The sequence below is a fragment of the Lepisma saccharinum genome, chromosome 3, assembly GCF_977018435.1.
Source record: "Lepisma saccharinum chromosome 3, izLepSacc3.1, whole genome shotgun sequence".
Lineage (NCBI taxonomy): Eukaryota > Metazoa > Arthropoda > Insecta > Zygentoma > Lepismatidae > Lepisma > Lepisma saccharinum.
The window spans coordinates 60,799,570-60,820,361 of NC_139231.1; the positions used below are offsets into that span (position 1 = coordinate 60,799,570).

At 38.7% G+C, this 20,792-nt stretch overlaps 1 protein-coding gene across 1 annotated transcript in view; it reads right to left on the reverse strand.

Moving 5' to 3' along the window:
• The window catches only part of Enoph (enolase-phosphatase E1), a 63,146-nt gene that overhangs the window by 39,419 nt on the left and 2,935 nt on the right, over window positions 1-20,792 (reverse strand). The window contains exon 2 of the mRNA XM_083118651.1: window positions 2,417-2,518. Within this exon, the coding sequence (XP_082974777.1) occupies window positions 2,417-2,518 (102 nt within the window). The remainder of the gene's footprint in view (window positions 1-2,416; window positions 2,519-20,792) is intronic.

Genomic DNA, 20,792 nt, shown 5'->3' on the forward strand with positions numbered 1-20,792 from the left:
TCCAACCAATTCCGGGAATCGAACCCGGATATCCCACGAAGTTGTCAAACTTGACCAGCGCGGCTCCTTGAATGAATTTCATATTTCGATCGATTATTTCAATAAATTTAATATAGTTGCTTGTTTTTATGGATTTTTTTCACACTTAAAATGTCTCACTTATCATATACAAATAACCGTTGACTAGACAATTATTTCGTAACAAAGAAACAAAAGAAATGTAATTTTGTTTTATTTCTTTCATAAATAGCAGCTGCATTAGTAGTAATTAAACTAATTGATTATAATAATTATTAATTAATTTATTTTTATTAATTAATTAAAGTGTAATAAAACAATGGTAATGTGAATTTGTAGAAAGTTTTCGAAATAACACCCCCCTTGATGAAATCCTGCGTACGCTACTGGTTTTATTTCCTACCCCAGCACTAATAAATCATCGTTCTTGAAACAGAGATGTCCCAAAGTTTAATATATATTGTGCGGAAACGAAAAATTGCAATGAGGAGAAGTACAAGTTGCAGTAAAACAATAGGTAAACCAAATAAATATAGATATAATGTAAATATGTACTGTATTTGTTCGGTTACATATATATTGAGACAAATCCATGAAGAATTACATAATTATTATAGTAACTCCATGCCTCTCCCGTATTCTGCCCGTAATTTTCCAGGCTTGTTCAAGTACGTTACTGCATATTACAAGAAACTGTATAATATGTTTCCTGCCTTTCTACCTGAAATTTATTCCCTGCTGTCTGCTTTTGTTTTTCTACCGTCCCTACTTTTCATAGCTTCCAGGGCCTTCTTGCCTAGCATGCCTTGGTCGCGAATCCCACCCTGCAAGCTTGTTTACTCTGGTGGACCCATCAGAAAGATTTTTCCTCTAAAACGAACATGTGTTTCTCGTTCGGTGACCAGTAGACAGACCTCTTCTCGCCCCTCCCCCTCTGCCCTCCGCGACGAGCCTCGAGGGGTGAAGCGTGTGCGGGGTAGCTGTAGCAGATAGCAGAAATTTAACATTACGCATATGGGAGAATTACTTTACTGGTTCTCTTGGGAATAACAAACTTCCGATGGCGGAAAAAAACATATGATGGGGTAGAGGATCCATTGAAGATTATATTTTCAGAAGGAAAATACAAAACTCCCATTGGTTTAGCCGTAACTTGAATTTAAAGTTGCTCCTCCATAAGGAATACATGGGATTCTGTAAATACTAATTCATCATATTTTTCAAAGACCGTATAAGGCGTAATAATCAACTTAAGAAACCACTTCCACTTGCCAAATGGGGAGAAATTCATACTCTTCATTTCTGGCGGAGATCTTTTTACTAGCATTGCTCATTCCGACGATATTGGAATAAATGCATGCCTGGTGCGTTATTGTCCCTCTTCGCCTTAACAATATTTTTTAAAATAATGTAATTGCTTTTATTTGGATACATGCTAACAAATTTATTAACCCCGTGATAGTGTACATGATTAATTTAGTGTAGAAAACCTGGTGTAAATACATCTTATGGTTATCATGATATACATTTTCAAAGTTTGGGTTGTGCGACTTTTGAAACACACTGTAGTATGCACAATTGCTAGTAGGTAGTTTCCCAGCCCCTGATTTTTAGAGCTGGCACCTAGCTTTGAAGAAAATTTTTCAAGCACTGGATATTTAATAAGCCTACCGAAATATGAAGATAACATTCGGAAAGAACCACCAATTAAAAAAAAAACTGCATTTTTTAAAACTGTTTATGTCTAGCTAAGTATTTCATATTGTAAATTGCATTTCATATTTAGAAATGAGTATTTTACAGTAGGGAAATTAACGAAAACCATGTAACAGGAAAAATACTGTCGACTGCTGTATTTTCATTGATTTGACACACTTTTGTGAAAAAAACAGACCCAAAGAAGCCACAAAAAAAACTTTTTTTTCCCAACCACTTCCAACTCTAATCAAAAGTAATCAACTATGAAATGAGAAATGCATTAGTTCAATTCCTGTTCAAGTCACACTTTGGACAGTCATGGACTCTTCTGGGTTGTAACAATCCCATTAACTTTCAATGTGATCCTTACAACCCAGAAGTGTCCATGGCTGTCCTCTGAATGATGTATTTTTGTTACTTTATGTTACCTTTTGCTAACAGAGACAATGAGAAAAAGTAATAATTAGATGAAACAAACATGTAAAGAATATCCATGGTCAGGCCTTGACTAAACTATATGAAGCAGTGGCGACAATTGGGTACCAAAACTAGGGGGGCAAAGAAAGTATATTTCCTTTCGTAGATAAGATTTAGCTTAGTGCAGGGACAAAAGTGGCGAAAATTGGGGGTGCAACTGGCTCACCTGACCCCCCCTAATATGATATGAAGTATGTACAAATTAATAAAAGAGTAAACTCACCTGCTCTCTGAGTAATGCAAAGGCATCTTTGAACTCTGCATCTTCCCAGTGCTTCTCTATGTATTCTGATAATTTCTCCCGCGCGTAAGGAAAGAGTTTATCCTGCCAATGAAAATAAGTAAAATTACGTTCTTCATCAAGGAAGGCATACCATTTAGCAAGTGCGCAACACAGAAAATCAAAACTACACATTTTTCATTAACCCACGTTTTCTTAAGCTGTTATTACACGATCAAATAAATCACGAACAAGTCATAGAATTCAATGCTTAAAATCGAGAGTTGAAAGTAGTTGAACAGGAAATCAAACAATAAAAGAAAAATAGGACAGGTTCACATTTAACCAAAATGTGGCACTGTGTGAGGCATGAAAAGAAATAAACAGACTAGCAAATAGCCTAGGGCTACCATATTTTGAAATGCTAAAAAGAGGACATTTTCTTCGAAAGGCACACACACCATCAATTTATTCACAAACACGAAAACATTACATAAATCACACAATTTATCACCATTAAATAAAATTACTTAATTTTATCCATGTTCACTGGCAGGTTTCCTGAAAAACTGTCAGTTTTGTGCTTTTCGCACTCCACATGTGCTTGCAAGTCTAGCCCTCCTTTGTCTGCCACACACACATATGTACCGGGTTTACAAACCATACACTCGCCTGCAAATTCGTCTCTACCATGCCTAAAACATGAATACTTTTCTTGTAACTCATTAGTAAACTTGTACTTTGATATGATCCACATTTTTATGTGACGTCACCAGTAGAAGATATGTCACTAATGTATTTATTTTTGTAAAAGAAAGCGTAATTTCTTTGTTATTATATGTAATAATGCACCTTGTTTGTAATGTATATCTTTTGTTTATTGTTTATTGTACTTTATGCTACATTATGGGTAATTTAATGTATCTTCATGTTTGGAAGAGTGCACTATACAAATTTGTATTTCTAAAGATGTATAGATGTCAGTTTTGTTGATAGTATCCTTTCGTAGATAGTGAATGATTCATCTGTACTTTAATCTGTGTTCTCGAAAAGAGTATAAAAGCGAGGATATCGCGTAAGAATCATCACACTTTCGCCACGGATCGTCGAAGCTTTTTAACTTAAAAAGAACTCCTCGGTGTTGTGCATACATCCTGGTATGGTAGTTCGGGGCGCAAGCTAGGCCTATGTGAACATAGGTACGCCGATAGCCATGCATTGATGATATGCACAATACTGCAACCATTCTACGTTAAATAATAAAGCTAGCCTAAAGATTAATTTGGAAATAAAAGGCTAAAGAGCAAATATTGGCTCAGTTATCATTGCATATCTCTTGGTGTGGTAGTTCGGGGCGCAAGCTAGGTCTATGCAATCATAGGCTTGCCGATAGCCACGCATTGAGTTTTATGCGTTTTAATTGAGTCAATTCATCGATAAAGCGAAATCCTCGCCTTCGTCTCAAGTATAGTTGCAGTATAATTGCAATAAATAAAGAATAAAACTTTTCAGTTTATACATACGGCAGTAATGTGGTTTTATTTCTCTGTGCTGTGAATATTGTCTTTGCCTAACACTATCCCTGTACCTGAGAGGAGTCTGTGTACTTCACCGAGTCTCATCGTTCACCGCTGAGTATTATTAAGTTAATATTAATAGTAAAATAATACGACGCGTACATACATAAGTTAGTTTTAGAACGTGTCAAGTGGCAGCTCAACGTGTTGGCTCGATTTTGTAGTGTACAAGGGCAAGACAATTGTTTAAAGTTGAGATTCATTGTGCAAGAGCACTAAACTTTTATATTTGTAGAAAAGCACAGAACTACTTCGTTCGAAATGGAAAGAAAACATTTGCGTAGCGCAAATAAAAATCTTACTTCAAGTTTAGAGCTTAATGTTCCCGATTGTTGTCGGAACATTGATAAAGATAAAACCACATTTGTGTGCAAGAAATGTACAAAGCTTCTACATTATGAATGTTGTGGCTTAGATGTTCGATCTGAAAGCCACGAAGCTACCGATTTCGTTTGTAAAGAATGTGAAACATTGTCTACAACTATTACATCTGATCCATTAAATATGTTTGAAGCTTTAAAAGCCATGATTGAAGGAATTAGCAAGCAGCAAGTTGAAAGTATGGAAACATTACAGGCTGATATTAGCAAACAGTCTGAAGCACTGAAAGCTGACATTAAACAGCAAGCTGATTCCATTAATAACTTGAAGGCTGATATTAGCAAACAGTCTGAAGCACTGAAAGCTGATATCTGCAAACAGTCTGAAACATTGCAGGCTGATATGTGTAAACAGTCTGAAGCATTGAAAGCTGACATTAAACAGCAAGCTGATTCCATTAACGACTTGAAGGCTGATATCTGTAGACAATGTGCGCTATTAAAGGATGATATCGGTAAGCAGCACGATGAATCTATGAAAGCTTTAAGAGCTGAAATAGGCGAGATGGCCTGTGAAATACAACAACTAAAGTCTGAGAACGAGAATACTAGGGCCCGATTCTCTGAAGAAATTCGGCAGGCTAGAGAGATGGACTTTGATGAGTTCCGGCGTAGCTTAGCAGCCGATGTTAATAAAGCCACGGAAAGTGTTCGCATCGATGTAGAGGATATTAATTCGAGATTCACTGAGGAGTGCAATAAGATTATTGAAAAACAGCTGACGATGGAACAGATATTGGCCGAGGCCGAGACTGACAAAATACAGTTCCGGGCTGAGGTCCAAGAAAATATTAGTCAGATTTCAGTAATTGTGTCTCAAAGAAGCAAGGACGTTGAGGAAATAAAAACTCAAGTAGAACAACTTACGAATCAGTTAGAGACCATGCACGTTACCCGCCAAACGGAAACAGAATTTGGATCTCGAACAGCTGGTCATCCGTCTGCAGTTGCTGAGAGTGCAGCGTTGCCAACCATGAACATTGAACTAAATGAAGCGATGGACAGAGCCGGTGGAGAGAGAACTAGAGAAGACAAACAAGTCTGTCGCCCACGAGTTACTGCTGATTCAAGAGCTAATGAAGTGGCGTTTGCTGTTCCACCTACCTTTAGTCTTTCGGGCGATGACAGAGGTTACAGAGAGCGTGAATCTCGCAAGGCCCGGCACAGTCTTTATGAAGAAAGGACAAAGAGGAAACGTCTAGAAAGGAAGAAAGATTGCAGTTCCTCCTCTTCCAGCATCAGCTCTGACTCTCAGTATCAAGCAAAAATCAGGAAGCGAACACGAAGGCATGGAAATTCAAGGAGCGGGCCAGATGAGTCGCCGCCAACAACTCAGCGATCAGCAATGACTGGAACTCCAAGGATGGCAGACCTTAATTCCTTGTCGAAGTTCAAGGGAGACCTGGAAGCCCAGAATGCTGAGCAATACTTAAAAGAACTTAATATCAATTTTGATTTAATGCAGATTCCATACGGATACCGATTGGAAATTATTCCTCGGCTTTTCAAGGGCCAGGCTGAGCATTGGTTTCGAGCGAACCAGTTAGAGTTCAAGTCCTATTCTGATTTCTGCCGTCGTTTTCGCAAACAATATGCTTCAGAAGAGGCCAAAGAGAGGCAGCTGACAGCAGTGAGATCTCGCCGATACTTAAAGCAGTCCGGTATGAGCATGGAGGAATATGCCTGGTCTATTTACTCAGCCTACCGCAATCTGTCTACCCATTACATAGAACCTGAGATTGTGAATTTGATCATCTCCCAGCTTCCATATAGAGTTCGCAGTCTGAGTCTAGCTAATTCTCCTCAAACTGTACGGCAGCTAGCCGACTTTCTGAAAAGGTTCGAGGTGCTTGAAGAGCAGGACAGTTGGAAGCCTGTGTGGAATAGGGAAGGTGCAGGCCAGGGAAATGCTCCCAGACAAAATAGAATTGGAAACCAACAACCCAGAGTCAGACAAGTTATGCAGAACCAGAGGAATGGATATTCCAATTACAACAGACGACGTAATCCTCCTAGAAGGGATGGCAGGAACAACTACGCACGTGGGCCGCGTCGTTCCAGATCTGATCCAGAAGACCATTCCCGTGACTCTTCACGTAACGCCTCTGAACCCAGTAATTTCAGAGCGACGGCACCTCCGTTTGAACCTTCTGCTTCACGTTTGACGAACGAGCAACGTCAAAGCGTCGACATAACCAGAGACTTTTGTTGGGCACCATCGACTAGTGCTAATCCGAATGGTATGCAGTCGGATTTAGCCAGTCGCCCAACGTGAATTCTTCGTTCCCGATCACGGTTGGGCTAAAATCTTGGACTTCTCTGGGAACAGATGACAGCGTTATAAATAGTGAAGACAATCATCTTTTTGTTGTGCTGACCCTCAATGAAGGAGAACAAAGTTTAGATAGAGCACTACAACAGGCAGTTAGAAAGGAAAATTTACCCAGGGCTCCATTAATTAAAGCAACTGTAGCAGGCGTCGATTTTATTTGTGTTCTGGACACTGGAAGCGAATGTAATCTCATGAGCTACGCCATTTGGAAGAAGATTAAAGAGAAGCTGCCGTCATTGCAGTTACAAACATGTCCAGATGTTAGGCTGACTGATTTCACTGGGAGAAACAAAACTAGAGTTGTGGGATGTAGACAAGTATATCTGGAGATTGCTGGAAGAAATTTATTGGAGGACATGTTTGTCTTGAAGGGTCTCGAAGCTGACTTTATTTTGGGCTACCCATTCCTCAGGAAATATGAAGCAGGAATTGACCTACAGCGCGAGAAGTTATCCCTCACCGTAGACGAAGTTCCGGTAGAGCAGGACCTCGTGAATAATGGATCTTCGAAAGGGACGTATGTAAGAAATGTCCGTGAAGATTCCCATGTCGATCAGTGGACGGCTAGTCCTGACGACATTCTGCAGAAGGTCAATGCGAATGAGATTTTATGCGAAAGGGGTAGAAGCCAATTGAAAGAAGTCTTATTGAAGCATAGAGATGTATTTTCCGAGAGACCAGGTACTATTAAAAACTTCCAGTGTGAGATTGAACTCACCACCACAGAACCTGTGTATCGATCTCCATATCTCATACCGATAGCCTAAAGAAAGTTCCTGAAAGAAGAACTGAAAAAAAAAGTGGAGACGATGAGATATTACTTGATATTCATCTTGAATGAGCACCTTAATTGTTGGTAAGCCTGATGGTAACATACGCCTGCAGTCGTCTTGTTAATTAATTATTATATTTCTGAAACAACTGGATATTCGCCTGCTGAACTATTCTTCAATCATCCTATACCCAGAGAGATCCTAACACATTTCAATTGGCCCGAACGGGAAGAAGCCCAACCGGATTGGAAGTCCAAATTATTCTTAGCCCAAGTCAGGGAGAAGAAGAAGCTGTCGAAGGATTTAAAACAGAAGGGAAACGCCAAGACAGTGACAGTTGGAGACTTCGTGATGGTTAAAAACCATTCCTTAAGCTCGTCACTAGATAGGACCATTCAAAAGTTATTTATGTTGTGGATAGGACCTTATCTAGTGGACAAAGTGGAAAATAATGTTGTGACATTGCTAATTCCAAGGACTAAAGAATTATATGATAAGGTTAACTTGGATAACCTAAAACTGGTGCGTTTTTCGGAGGATAAAAAGAAAGAGTTTGTACTTTAAAACTAAGTTTCCTCCAGGTAGATAACTTCCTTCCTGAAACTTAGTTTCCGAAAGGAAGGGGCAGATGATATGATCCACATTTTTATGTGACGTCACCAGTAGAAGATATGTCACTAATGTATTTATTTTTGTAAAAGAAAGCGTAATTTCTTTGTTATTATATGTAATAATACACCTTGTTTGTAATGTATATCTTTTGTTTATTGTTTATTGTACTTTATGCTACATTATGGGTAATTTAATGTATCTTCATGTTTGGAAGAGTGCACTATACAAATTTGTATTTCTAAAGATGTATAGATGTCAGTTTTGTTGATAGTATCCTTTCGTAGATAGTGAATGATTCATCTGTACTTTAATCTGTGTTCTCGAAAAGAGTATAAAAGCGAGGATATCGCGTAAGAATCATCACACTTTCGCCACGGATCGTCGAAGCTTTTTAACTTAAAAAGAACTCCTCGGTGTTGTGCATACATCCTGGTATGGTAGTTCGGGGCGCAAGCTAGGCCTATGTGAACATAGGTACGCCGATAGCCATGCATTGATGATATGCACAATACTGCAACCATTCTACGTTAAATAATAAAGCTAGCCTAAAGATTAATTTGGAAATAAAAGGCTAAAGAGCAAATATTGGCTCAGTTATCATTGCATATCTCTTGGTGTGGTAGTTCGGGGCGCAAGCTAGGTCTATGCAATCATAGGCTTGCCGATAGCCACGCATTGAGTTTTATGCGTTTTAATTGAGTCAATTCATCGATAAAGCGAAATCCTCGCCTTCGTCTCAAGTATAGTTGCAGTATAATTGCAATAAATAAAGAATAAAACTTTTCAGTTTATACATACGGCAGTAATGTGGTTTTATTTCTCTGTGCTGTGAATATTGTCTTTGCCTAACACTATCCCTGTACCTGAGAGGAGTCTGTGTACTTCACCGAGTCTCATCGTTCACCGCTGAGTATTATTAAGTTAATATTAATAGTAAAATAATACGACGCGTACATACATAAGTTAGTTTTAGAACGTGTCAACTTTCTTTTAGGCATATTAGTAGCTTACACAGTGTTCGCAAACTCTAACTTCCACTTCGAAACACGAACAAACGAATGACGCGGAAATCACATCGACCGGAACTTGAAACTGTAACAACAAACGACTAATGCTTAGCACATCGTCCAGTACTGCCAACATCAGACGTTTAATGATTCGAAAAGTTGTAACTTCGTGATCTCTGACCTATGATGATTGGATAAAAGTAAAAACCCGGACATTTTAAGAGAAAGTAAAAACCCACCTGGACGCAAATTTCAGGGTATGAAAATAGGACATGTCCGGGAAAACCAGGACGTATGGTAGCCCTAAAATAGCCATAACAAAGAAAATTTTATTTCCAAAGGAAGTAGAAACTCGTAAAAAGTGTGATGATGTATTTTCTCGGTAAATGTAATCTGACAAACCAGAAAAACAATGTGAACACAACAAAATAATTTTATAAAAATCTCATTTTCACAGATACACAACTGATTTTCATTGTGCTTATCTAAACTTGAATTTAAGCTCAACATGAAATATTATTTGTTAAAACACTAAAATAACACACAAACAACTCCTTCACGGAGTCATCTTCAGGGCTGGTCGAGGGAAGACTGAGTGGACGCGGTTGTAGTTCCAAGTGTTACTTGACGTGTCTGTCGGCAGATGTTGTTGCAGTCTTGGCAAGTCTTTGCATGCTTGGATTGTTGGTTGGTGGAGATGGATTTTTAAGTTTTACTGTGTTGTACCAAGATGAATCAAGTTTTCCACATAAATTGTCATTGAGGTTATTTGTGTTTTTGATCATGTGAACTCCTTCCTTAACATCCCGTTCTATTTTTCCTTTCAGCTGCGCAAGGAAGGAAACTCAATCCTTTGGAAGTTGGTTTCTATAATATGTTTGGATAAACCAGAACTTTCTTTTCTGCGTATGTATCCTATGTGGTTGGCGAATCAATTTTGATGGGTCTTTTGCATTGTCCTATGTATTTTCGGTTGCATTTACATTTGATGCTGTAGATGACAAGAGTTTGTTAAGGGATATTTGTCGTAAGTTTTGAAGCCTGCTAGGTTTTGTCCTATGAATTTGCCGGGTTTGTATGCTATTCTGTAATTTCCATGTGTCGGAGTTTGGTGGATAGGTCTGGTACAAATGGTTTGTGGGATGGTGGTTTCTGGCTTTATTCCTTTTCTTTCACTTTTAGCAGGTTCTGGTCTATTACACTGTGGCTGTAGCCATTGAGGGAGGCCTGTTGTCTTAGAATGTCCAATTCTTCTTGTAGCACTTGGTTGTTGGAACTTAAGTGCAAGGTTCTTCTGACGAAGTTGTTCCACATGTTGTCTTTTTGGCCTGGTGGGTGGTTAGAATGTTTATGAATGAATCAGGATCCTGTTGTGGGTCTGCGGTAGATTTTGGATGCGAAATGATTGTTTTCTCTGAATATGGTGATGTCGAGGAAATTTAAGGTACCATTCTTTTCTTTCTCTGTGGTAACTTGAATGGAGTCACATACCCGGTTCCAGCTGTTGACGTAATCTATCGTTGATATATAATGAGGAAGTCATCTACATATCGGTGTGAAATGTGTGGGTCGGGGTTGTTTTGACATGATTTCATTTTCGTAGGCTTCAAGAACTAAATTTGCTAGCCACGGGGAAAGTGGGTTTCCCATGGCTAACCAACCCTTCTGCTTGGTGAAAAATTTTCTTTTCAAAAGTGAGGAATTCATTGTTGAGCCATATTTTCAGGGCTTCCAGGAAATCCTCTCTGATGAGTGGTTCAATGCTTATTTTGGCAAGTAGTTTCTCTACCTCTTCTAGGGCTTTGGGTACTGGTATGGAAGGGAATAAATCTTTGACATCTACATTATGTTTTACGGTTGGTTGTCATCTTGTTGAACATATTTATCAGATCACTCATTCATTATTCTATTTTGTACAAATGAAATTACATAAATACAGAATGTTACACCCTTCCCCCTTTCCTTTCTCACTTCCCACGTTGCTTTGAAGCTTTCTATTCACCACAGAATATAAACAAATAGCATTCTGCACCTTGATGCTTCTTTCCGATAATTAATTCGATTTCAAAAGCATGTTCTCTGATTGGTCGATGGTCAGATTTGGATTGAGATTTAGAACAGTTCCTAATTAGAAATTCTTTGACCTAACATTGGATCCAATGATAAAAATAACATTGCCTCTGATGTCATTTTCTTTTAAGCATTCCAATTCAACGACTTGTTTGTGATTTATTTGATGATGTACAAGGTGGTTTACACCGAGTGATACAAATAAATTCTGGAAGAAATTGATGCTTGAGCAACTCACTTGCAATTGTGGAGGTCAGTGACTGAGCAGTCTGTGCAAGATTTCCAGCATTCACACTGCACCTCAAGGCAAGTAAGCAGCATAATAGGAGTGGTGGGAAACCCTTGTATTGTGAGGTAAAAATACTGGGAGGGGGGACCTTTCCATTTTTTAACAACTACCTACTGCTGCCTTTACCATTATTATTAAAATGCCACATTGTGTAGTCTCCCTATTCATGGATGATGTTAGGTTTTCCATTGCAAGAATGTAATCTATAAAGCCTGGTCCCTTGCTCACCCCTCCTTTCTGCTATTACAATGCTGTAGTACCACTGCTTCTCTATAAATGTGATCTTTCATAAACATGGCCAAGATGAGAAAAGTATCAGATGGTGTATGATTGTAAAAAAAATCTTCACTTCCAGGGTGCCAATAACAGTTGCACGTGCTAAGAGAACAAGGCATCCCTAGTTGGTGATGATCTGCTACAAGGTAAAACATAGTTATAACTAAGGATATATATATATAGTCACAGTAATTTATGTTAATTAGGGCTGAGCCGATACCAGTGGTATCGGTATCAGAAAGTATCAGATGGAATTCATCTACCGATACCAGCCGATACTTTTCCGGCATCTTGGTATTTCATGGGGTCCATAAAAATGGCACGCGACACTTTCGCAGAGTCTAATTATCCTGGAAACTATGCAAAATTCAAATTTAGTTTTTATTGTGCACGAAAAACTATGTTTTGTGGTTACATCATACCTATTTTAATATTCTGATGCAAGTCTTGAATACCAAGGGTCCCGGGTTCGAATCCCGCTTGGGCTTGGTTGTTTGTGAATGTCCATTCATCAATTTCATCATTTCATCACTCATCCCCATCTTCGCAAATTAGCCAAGAGGCACAAAATTCAAAGTAAAATAAACTAAATCAATCAAGTCTTGAATATCATAAAAGCAAATTTGTAGGTAAATTGATGCATATAATTGGAGAAGAATATTTACACAGCAATATTGATCAATATTTTAAACAAATTTTAATTATTGCAAGTTTCAAGTATCAGTATCGGTGGGTATCGGCATTGGTATCAGTTAGCACAGCCCTAATGTTAAATTATAAATTTGTTGAAAAAACACTATTTTGGGGAAAAATATGGCTCCTTTTGCCCCCTCCCGTGGAGAAAATTACATTACTTGCCCCTCCCGGAAAAAATTATGTGAACGTCCATGATCGCAGTACTTTCGTGTTAAAAGTTCAAGTCAAATAGACCTCTCGAATACATACTTAAATCATGTGCACTTCAGATTCATTTTTGTTATTTAGCTTTGCCTAATCACAAGGATCAGAATTAGTGATATGATGAAGGGCACTCACAAAGTACTCAGGACCCCTGGAATCGTACGGTGCTATGCAAACCACTCCACCATGGAGGTTGGCCAAATGCACTTCTGCTATCAAAAAGGGTTATCTTGAGTTTTCACTGCAGAACCAACCATAAATCTGGATTCCAATGCAAACAGATAACTGGATAATTTTCACATGGCAGTGAATTAGTCTACGGCAGAGTAAGTTCATCGTTCATTATAATGTGTTGGCACAAAATATTAAGAAACTTTACGTGGTAAGCATAGCAGACCTTTCAAGAATTATGTATGATAGTGATAACTTGCATTATTGTTTCTAAAGAAGAATAAGAACTTTTGGCTATGTAGGAAAAAGGTTCTATTATTTCATAATATTGTACAATGTGGTAGGTCATGTGTGATGGAAGTTACCGGAAAAGAGCACTGAAGCATGTCTGAAGTAACTAACCTACCAATGAAAGTACATGGTAATGGGATTATAACAAGAAGGATATTTCCACAAAAAAGGGGCCAGGAATATAAAGAAATGTACCAAATGCAGTGCAATGCACAATAAACTCTGTTGTAGCACGTATGAAATGTCTGTACAGGGTGCCCGGAAAGTCCCATTACACTAAATTTGAATTGTGGTTGCCAGGGGCGGCCGCTCATAAGGACGATACGGACGCCGCACTGCCGTGTGTAACTACAAGTCAACAAACATCACATTAACATTTATATATTTGCTTTTACACTGTCTGAATTGCAAATATTCCATTGCTTATAGATCGTTGGTTAGTCGGTTCTGTAGTCATTCTTCCGCGACAATTGCGAAGTTTGCACGCCACCGTGCGGGGCGCCGTCCTTCCACTTTACAAGACGTAGAGCATTCTCAGGCACGGTCGCGAGGGGTATGAGGCGAGGGAACTGGCGGAATAACACGCGCAGGATCTGTGGCTGGTAGGACGGAGGGTTTGTCGTCCGAAACCCACCTCCTAGGCGAGCGAAACTGGTCCTCTCTCCGGAGCCCGACCCTGTGGTCGAGTGGTTAGCACATCACACTGCGACGCCAAGGGTCCCGGGTTCGAATCCCGGTCGGGTTTGGTTGTTTGTGAATGTCCATTCATCAATTTCATCGTTTCATCACTCATCCCCATCTTCGCAAATTAGCCAAGAGGCACAAAACGCGAAGTAAAATAAACTAAATCAAATCAAAACCTCTCTCTGGAGAACGGTAAACAATGAAGAGTTGCCAGAAGCAATGAAGTTAACATAAGAAAAAAATTACCAACCGTTGAAAAAAATCATTCTGTATTCCATAATCTTATTCATTTATGACATAAGAGTAGAGCAATAAATAACGCAATTTCCAATGAGGAAAGAAAATATCGGTAACTGAAAATGTACAGACTCTTGCTTGATTTTTGTTATTTACCGTCGCTTTCTGCTGCTTTTCGGTAATCACGACGATGAAGGATGAACGATGATATAATGAAATTGATGGAGGGGCACTCACAAAGAACACACATACCCATGCCGGGATTCGAACCCAGGAGCCCTGGCTTTGTAATGCGGTATGCTAGCCACGGAAGTCGGCTATAGATTCTTGCTCCACGCAAAATTATCATATAGCTATATGCGTTCTATTTTTCTGAGTTTAGTGAAAAGTACATTTGGATTACAATGATGTGGAGTACATCACGTAGATTTAATTACATGTTTTGATTAGCACGTTTGAAAAAAATGTGACAAAGTTGTCCAATTTATTTTCAAGGCGGATGTTAAATAAATTAGAAACTCGTCATCTAAACTCACCAAGAGCCGCTACAAGAACCTGTGAACTACAAATTTCTGAAAATTTGTCAAAATTGTCTGGCAACCCCGAAGCAATAAAACGACCGGATGGGAAGACGATAGTATTGACACTTGTTGTTTCTTCGTTTTCCATGGAAAAGTGAAGCTTTTTCGATACTTGTGTGCTATAGTTGTGCATTTGTCTATATTCCTTGATTTGCCGCGATGAACAGTGTGGAGAAATTGTTGGTGCCAGAAGTCTGGATGAAAAATAAACATAAAAAACATAGCCCGAATTTGAATCTAGAACAAATGTCAAAGAAGGGACGTCGTGAGTTCACTCGCAAATCTCGCGTTCAAGGACAGAAGGATGAATTTCAGTTACATGTCTGAAGATTTTTGGTAAGTTTGAAGTTTTTACTTTAGAGCTTCTGGTAACACAGATATCACCTTTCCAGTGAGATATTTATTTTGGTACCCTATTTCACATATCAATTAGTCATGTTGGACAGGAAACTTTTTCTGTGTAACTTTTTTACTAGAAATTATCACGATCAATGCACGTAAATATTCGCCATTGTGCTTATCAAGTTGTGTAAAAATTAATATACCTTCTTCTGAATTTCCCCCTCTGTTAAATGACTAAATCTGTTAGAATTCTATTTCTTCTTCCATCTTCTTTGCATTACTGTTAAATAATTATTAATTTATTATAATATGTGCAAACGTGTAAAACACGATATTCGGTAAACACGAACGTTTCAATTTCTTATCACGTTGGCTGTTATACGAAATTCATCATTTAAACTCACATTACTACAGGGTGTCCCACGAACGGTGCAACTGGGAATTAAGAGTGGCGTTACTTTGTAACCGAAACCTGTACATACATAAGTCATAACACCAAATGTTAGCCCTGTCCAAGTAGATAGTTTTAAACATAGAAACAACAAACGGGGTGGAGTGTTGCCAAATGTAAGTGAAAGTGTAAATTTATTTTTCCACAAAGCATGGAAAATTGCATGTCAAACATTTGTACGGAAATTTGGACGTCAATTTCCACCTTGGGTAGGTGGACTATTTCGCGATCTATAGTTCAGAGAAGAAAACCGATCGTTTTCGCGTATAGCCAATCCTGAAATGCCTCGTAAAGGCGTACCGGTTCAAATGGGTGTTTTAAAAACATTATGAGGTACAGTGGCAACACTGTTGATGTTTGAAGGCAACAAAAGGTGTGTTTAGTGATGTTCTATCCTGGAAACAGGAAAAAAAGAAAATTAAAATTTTGGTGAAAAAAGTGTTACTTACCTACTCCTGGCAACCATGCAATGCACGTAACAGGCAGTGTAGCTTTACAAAAGATGTTGAAAATGACAACCATTTTCCCTGAGGCATTCATCAACACGTTTTATCATGTTGGAAGCAACTTTATGCAAGGTTGATTGGTTTATATTGTTAATGGCTGTGCAAATGTTTATTTTTAGATCATCAAGTGTTCTTGGGTTATTAATGTAAACTGTTTGTTTCAAATAACCCCACAGAAAAAATCTGGAGACGTCAGATCCGGGGAGCGACTGGGACATAAGTTTTTGCTTATAATGTGATCGCCAAAAAACTCTGCCAACATGTCTAAAGTTTCATTAGACGTGTGACATGTTGAGTTTTGTTGAAACCAACAATCACGTTCATCACGTTCCAACAGAGAAATAAACTGTGTGATAAGGTCACGATAAACTATTCCGTCAACTGTTGTGTTGAAAAAGAATGGACCGATTATTTTTCTCCGCGACATAGCGCACCACACACCGATCTTTTGTGGATGAAGTGATTGTTCATGTAACAAATGGAGATTGTTACTTGACCAGTGTCGAGAATTTTGACTGTTGACATATCCATTTAAGTGGAACCATGCTTCATCAGTGAAAATAACCTTATCCAAAATATTCACACCATTGTCTCTAATAAAATTTCTAAACTACTGGCAGTATCTTACACGTGCACCTTTGTCTGCTTTCTTCAGTTCTTGCACAGCCTGTACCTTATATGCACGTAGGTGCAATTGTTTTAACGCTCGGTGAGTTGTTGTTTTTGGTACACCTGACTGTGCAGCAAGTTTACGAACAGATTTCCTGGGAGATTGTGATATTCTCTGCTCCACATCCTGAAGCACACCTTGTGTCAAAACTGGTGGTTGTCTGTGGTAGGGTTTGTCATTAACTGATCCTGTTTCACGAAATCTGGAAACAAATCAATATATCGTCGAATTTTCTGGAACACGGTTTTTCGCGAAACACAGTTTTTACACTAGCGTACGATTTTGAACAAAAATAATGTTCCACAATGAACACCCTCTCTTCCAAAGAGTACTTCATTTCACAGAACAATTCTAATCTTCCCCTACGAACAATGCGAAATGCACGGCTCAAACAGTTCTGAGTACACAACTAACTGATTATTTTGTTCTCGTTCGGTGGGCACTCTTATCGCATTGCATGGTTGCCAGGAGTAGGTAAGTAACACTTTTTTCACCATAATTTTAATTTTCTTTTTTTCCTGTTTCCAGTATTTCCATGTCATAGACCATCACTAAACACACCTTTGGTTGCCTTCAAACATCAACAGTGTTGCCACTGTACCTCATAATTTTTTTAAAACCCCCATTTGGACCGGTACGCCTTTACGAGGCATTTCAGGATTGGCTATACGCGAAAACGATCGGTTTTCTTCTCTGAACTATAGATGGCGAAATAGTCCACCTACCCAAGGTGGAAATTGACGTCCAAATTTCCGAACGAATGTTTGACATGCAATTTTCCATGCTTTGTGGAAAAATAAATTTACACATTCACTTACATTTGGCAACACTGCATGAACAACACTGCACCCCGTTTGTTGCTTCTATGTTTAAAAATATCTACTTGGACAGGGCTAACATTTGGTGTATGACTTATGTATGTATAGGTTTCGGTTACAAAGTAATGCCACTCTTAATTCCCAGTTGCGCCATTCGTGGGACACCCTGTAGTAGAGCAAATTTGTGCCGGCCCCCGTGGCGGAGTGGTTCCAGGTTCGAATCCCGGCCTGGGCATGGATGTTTGTGAGTGTCCATTCATCAATTTCATCATATCACTCATCCCCATCTTTGCAAATTAGCCAAATGTGGTACAAAAGGCGAAGTAAAATAAAGCAAATCAATAGAGCAAATTTGTGAGCTATCGCCCCTCCACTTTGGTTCACCACGAGCCGCCACTGGTGGTTGCTATTGATCCAAAACCTCCGTGCGAGTTCCTCCATGTTCGTAGCATAGCTTACACAACTTCATATCCGATTGTGTTATCAGCAACAGCATACATTTTAAAATGCCGCAGGGACAGTCTTTCAGCTGCTCGTTGTCAGAGTATCGGCATTTCTGCAGCTCTTCTTTCACATGCATGCCACTTATTGCTGCAACAAATTCCAAGTGCAAACAAGAAGAACATCATGTTCACTGACGAGCGTGCTATTTATTGCAGCTCACGCAATTGGAAGGTCTTTTTTGGGCAAAAGATATATATATATATATTTTCTTTTAAGGAAAACAAGCACCATCTGCCTTGTGTTATGGTCTAGGCAGAGATGACAGCAGAACACTTGCTTGGTCCTTATTATTTCGATGGCTCCGTTACCTGAGAATGATCAGTGTTTGCTTCCACCGTTGATGGCAAAATGAATCGCAGACAGTTTGATTTCAACACAACACACCAACGCATTTCATTTCATTGTCCTGATGCCTGCAAATCGCTGAATCTGACATGGGTCTGCAGAATGGCCAGCTCTATTTCCTTGGCCTGTAAGAAGGCTGATACCAGCACACCTGACAATGCACTCTGAGCTATTGTGAAAGAAGAGGTGCAGAAATGCTGACAACGAGCAGTTGAAAGTTACTGCCAATGCAATGTTCAAAAGTGTAACCTGCGGTATGCTGTTGTGGATAAACAATCAGACATGGAGTCACTTAAGGCTATGCTACGAACATGGAGGATCCATAGGAATAAGCTGTGTACATAACCACATAATTCAAGTTCAGTGTTAAGACTTTTTTTTGGCTACCCTGTAGATGTTAAGAACTGGTTTTGTGACCTGGGTAAAAGTTTGGTATATCTGAGACATTTTTCTTCAATTTTACGGAAGAAACTACTTACGGAAATTAGTCTCTCTAAGGTTTCCAACGTTCATCAAGGTATTTTCTTTAATCGTAGAATCTATTTGACCGGGAAATCATGTATTTTGCAAGAGAAATATCTCACCGACGCACAATTGCCATTACTTTTATTTTCTTTCCAGACTTGAATCGGATGTGATGACATAACCCCTGTAAGTGTTTACAAACCCCCTATTTTTTTAAACTATGCTTGCCTAACCTAACTTTATCGAAAATGGTTCGTAGGGCTATCAGCTACCCGTGCATAATGTACAATTTGCACACGTGACGAACACGATATTAGTTATTTTTTAAGTGAAGAAGGTTGGAAACACTGCATACCCACTACAGTAGTCAACCTCAGCCCACCACATTGTGTGTTACGAAAGCCAAGAAATGAATCAAAAGAAGTACTCTGTATGTGAAAATTTGGGTTTCTATTTGTGTAAATAGCATGGTAAATATCTTATATCCGCAAGACGGCTGAAATTTGCTACTTCATTCAATTTGAATATTCGTACTTACGTACTCTGCATTGAGAAACATTGTAGAAGGTGGCATTTCGCTTATTTCACGGAAATAAGTGCTATTTGCGACATATCAAGTTAGTTTTCTTAGTTTCTTTTTGTCTTCGGTGACATGCAAAATGGCGGTCACAGTTTCACTACCGTACTCGGCATGCAGTGTTTCCACCCCACTGCACCCAAAAATACCTACGTAGCCCCACAAACCATTTCTGGTAAGTTAGGTTGGGTCACGTTTAGGTTAGAATAGTTAAAAATTGGTTTAGAAAAAAATGCGTAGCCCCACACACCATTCTCGCATAGCCCCACGAAACATTGACACATAGCCCCATGAACCATTTGCGGAAACTTACCTTCTTCAGCTACAAAAACACGTGTTTGGAAACTGACTGGCATTGACCGTGATTACGTCATCACACACAGACAACATCCGGCTGGAGGGAAATGGATGGAACAGCTTTCGTGCATCAGTCACACATTTATATCGAAAAATAATGATTTACCGGCAAAATTTAATGAACGATGTGAGAAAACACTTCTCTCAAATTTACCAAAAGCATAATGGCACCTTGAACTATGTTCCGCAATACACAATTGGTAATTACAAACCATGCAAAACACAAAATAACAGATTTTAATGAGTCTCCGATATACCGAAGATTTACCATGACCTGTACTTCCAGGAAAAGAGAATTTTGATTGCTTTACATGAGCTGCATGTGGGGAATTAGGTACTTTCCATTGTAATTTGGAGGTATTAGAAAGTAAGTTGGCAATGGTGCTTTGATATCAGTGAAGCTTGGGTCCATTACTGCAGATGCTCTCTTGTAGCATGAATCACATGACACTTGCTTGTGCAGAATTTGAAGTTTTCTCCATACACACAAAAAGTGAATACAACATATTATATATACAATATGTGGTTTTCACATCTTGAAACAAATTTCAGATTAGATTATGAACCAAACACATGGAAAAAATAGAATGTCAATATATGAGGATCAAAAAAATTAGCTCTAATACAGGAGTTCGCGGGGAAATACATTTCGAAGAGTTTGTCACCCTACACAATACTGTGTGTGCACTATAAAACTTTATCAAAGTGACTCAAAGGAGAAAGTTTATTTTCACCAGCAAAAATAAGTCCATCAAGTACCCATGTGCCCATTTAATTAAAATTTCAGTAACCACCAAACGTCTCTAATTCCGTTATTTTCGTATTTTTCACATTGATACTTACGTATTCTGCATTCCTAAGGGTTCTTCAAGTTCGCATTTCGCTTTTTGCACGCAAATAATCTCAATTTTCGAAATATTGAGTATTTTTATTTTGGGGTCGGGTACCCTATTCTACACCCTCGAATTTTGAAATTTTTTTTCTTTCATTATGAAGGTTATGTGATCCTATTTGTGAATAAAAAAAAATTGGAGCGCGGAAAGAAGTATTTACGACTGTACAGCCGTTTAAAGTTGAAATTTTGTCGTTTGAAATGGTTTGCAATTATTTCCAATTTCTAGATCGTGATACTAACACGACACCAAATTTTAACTATCGATCTCA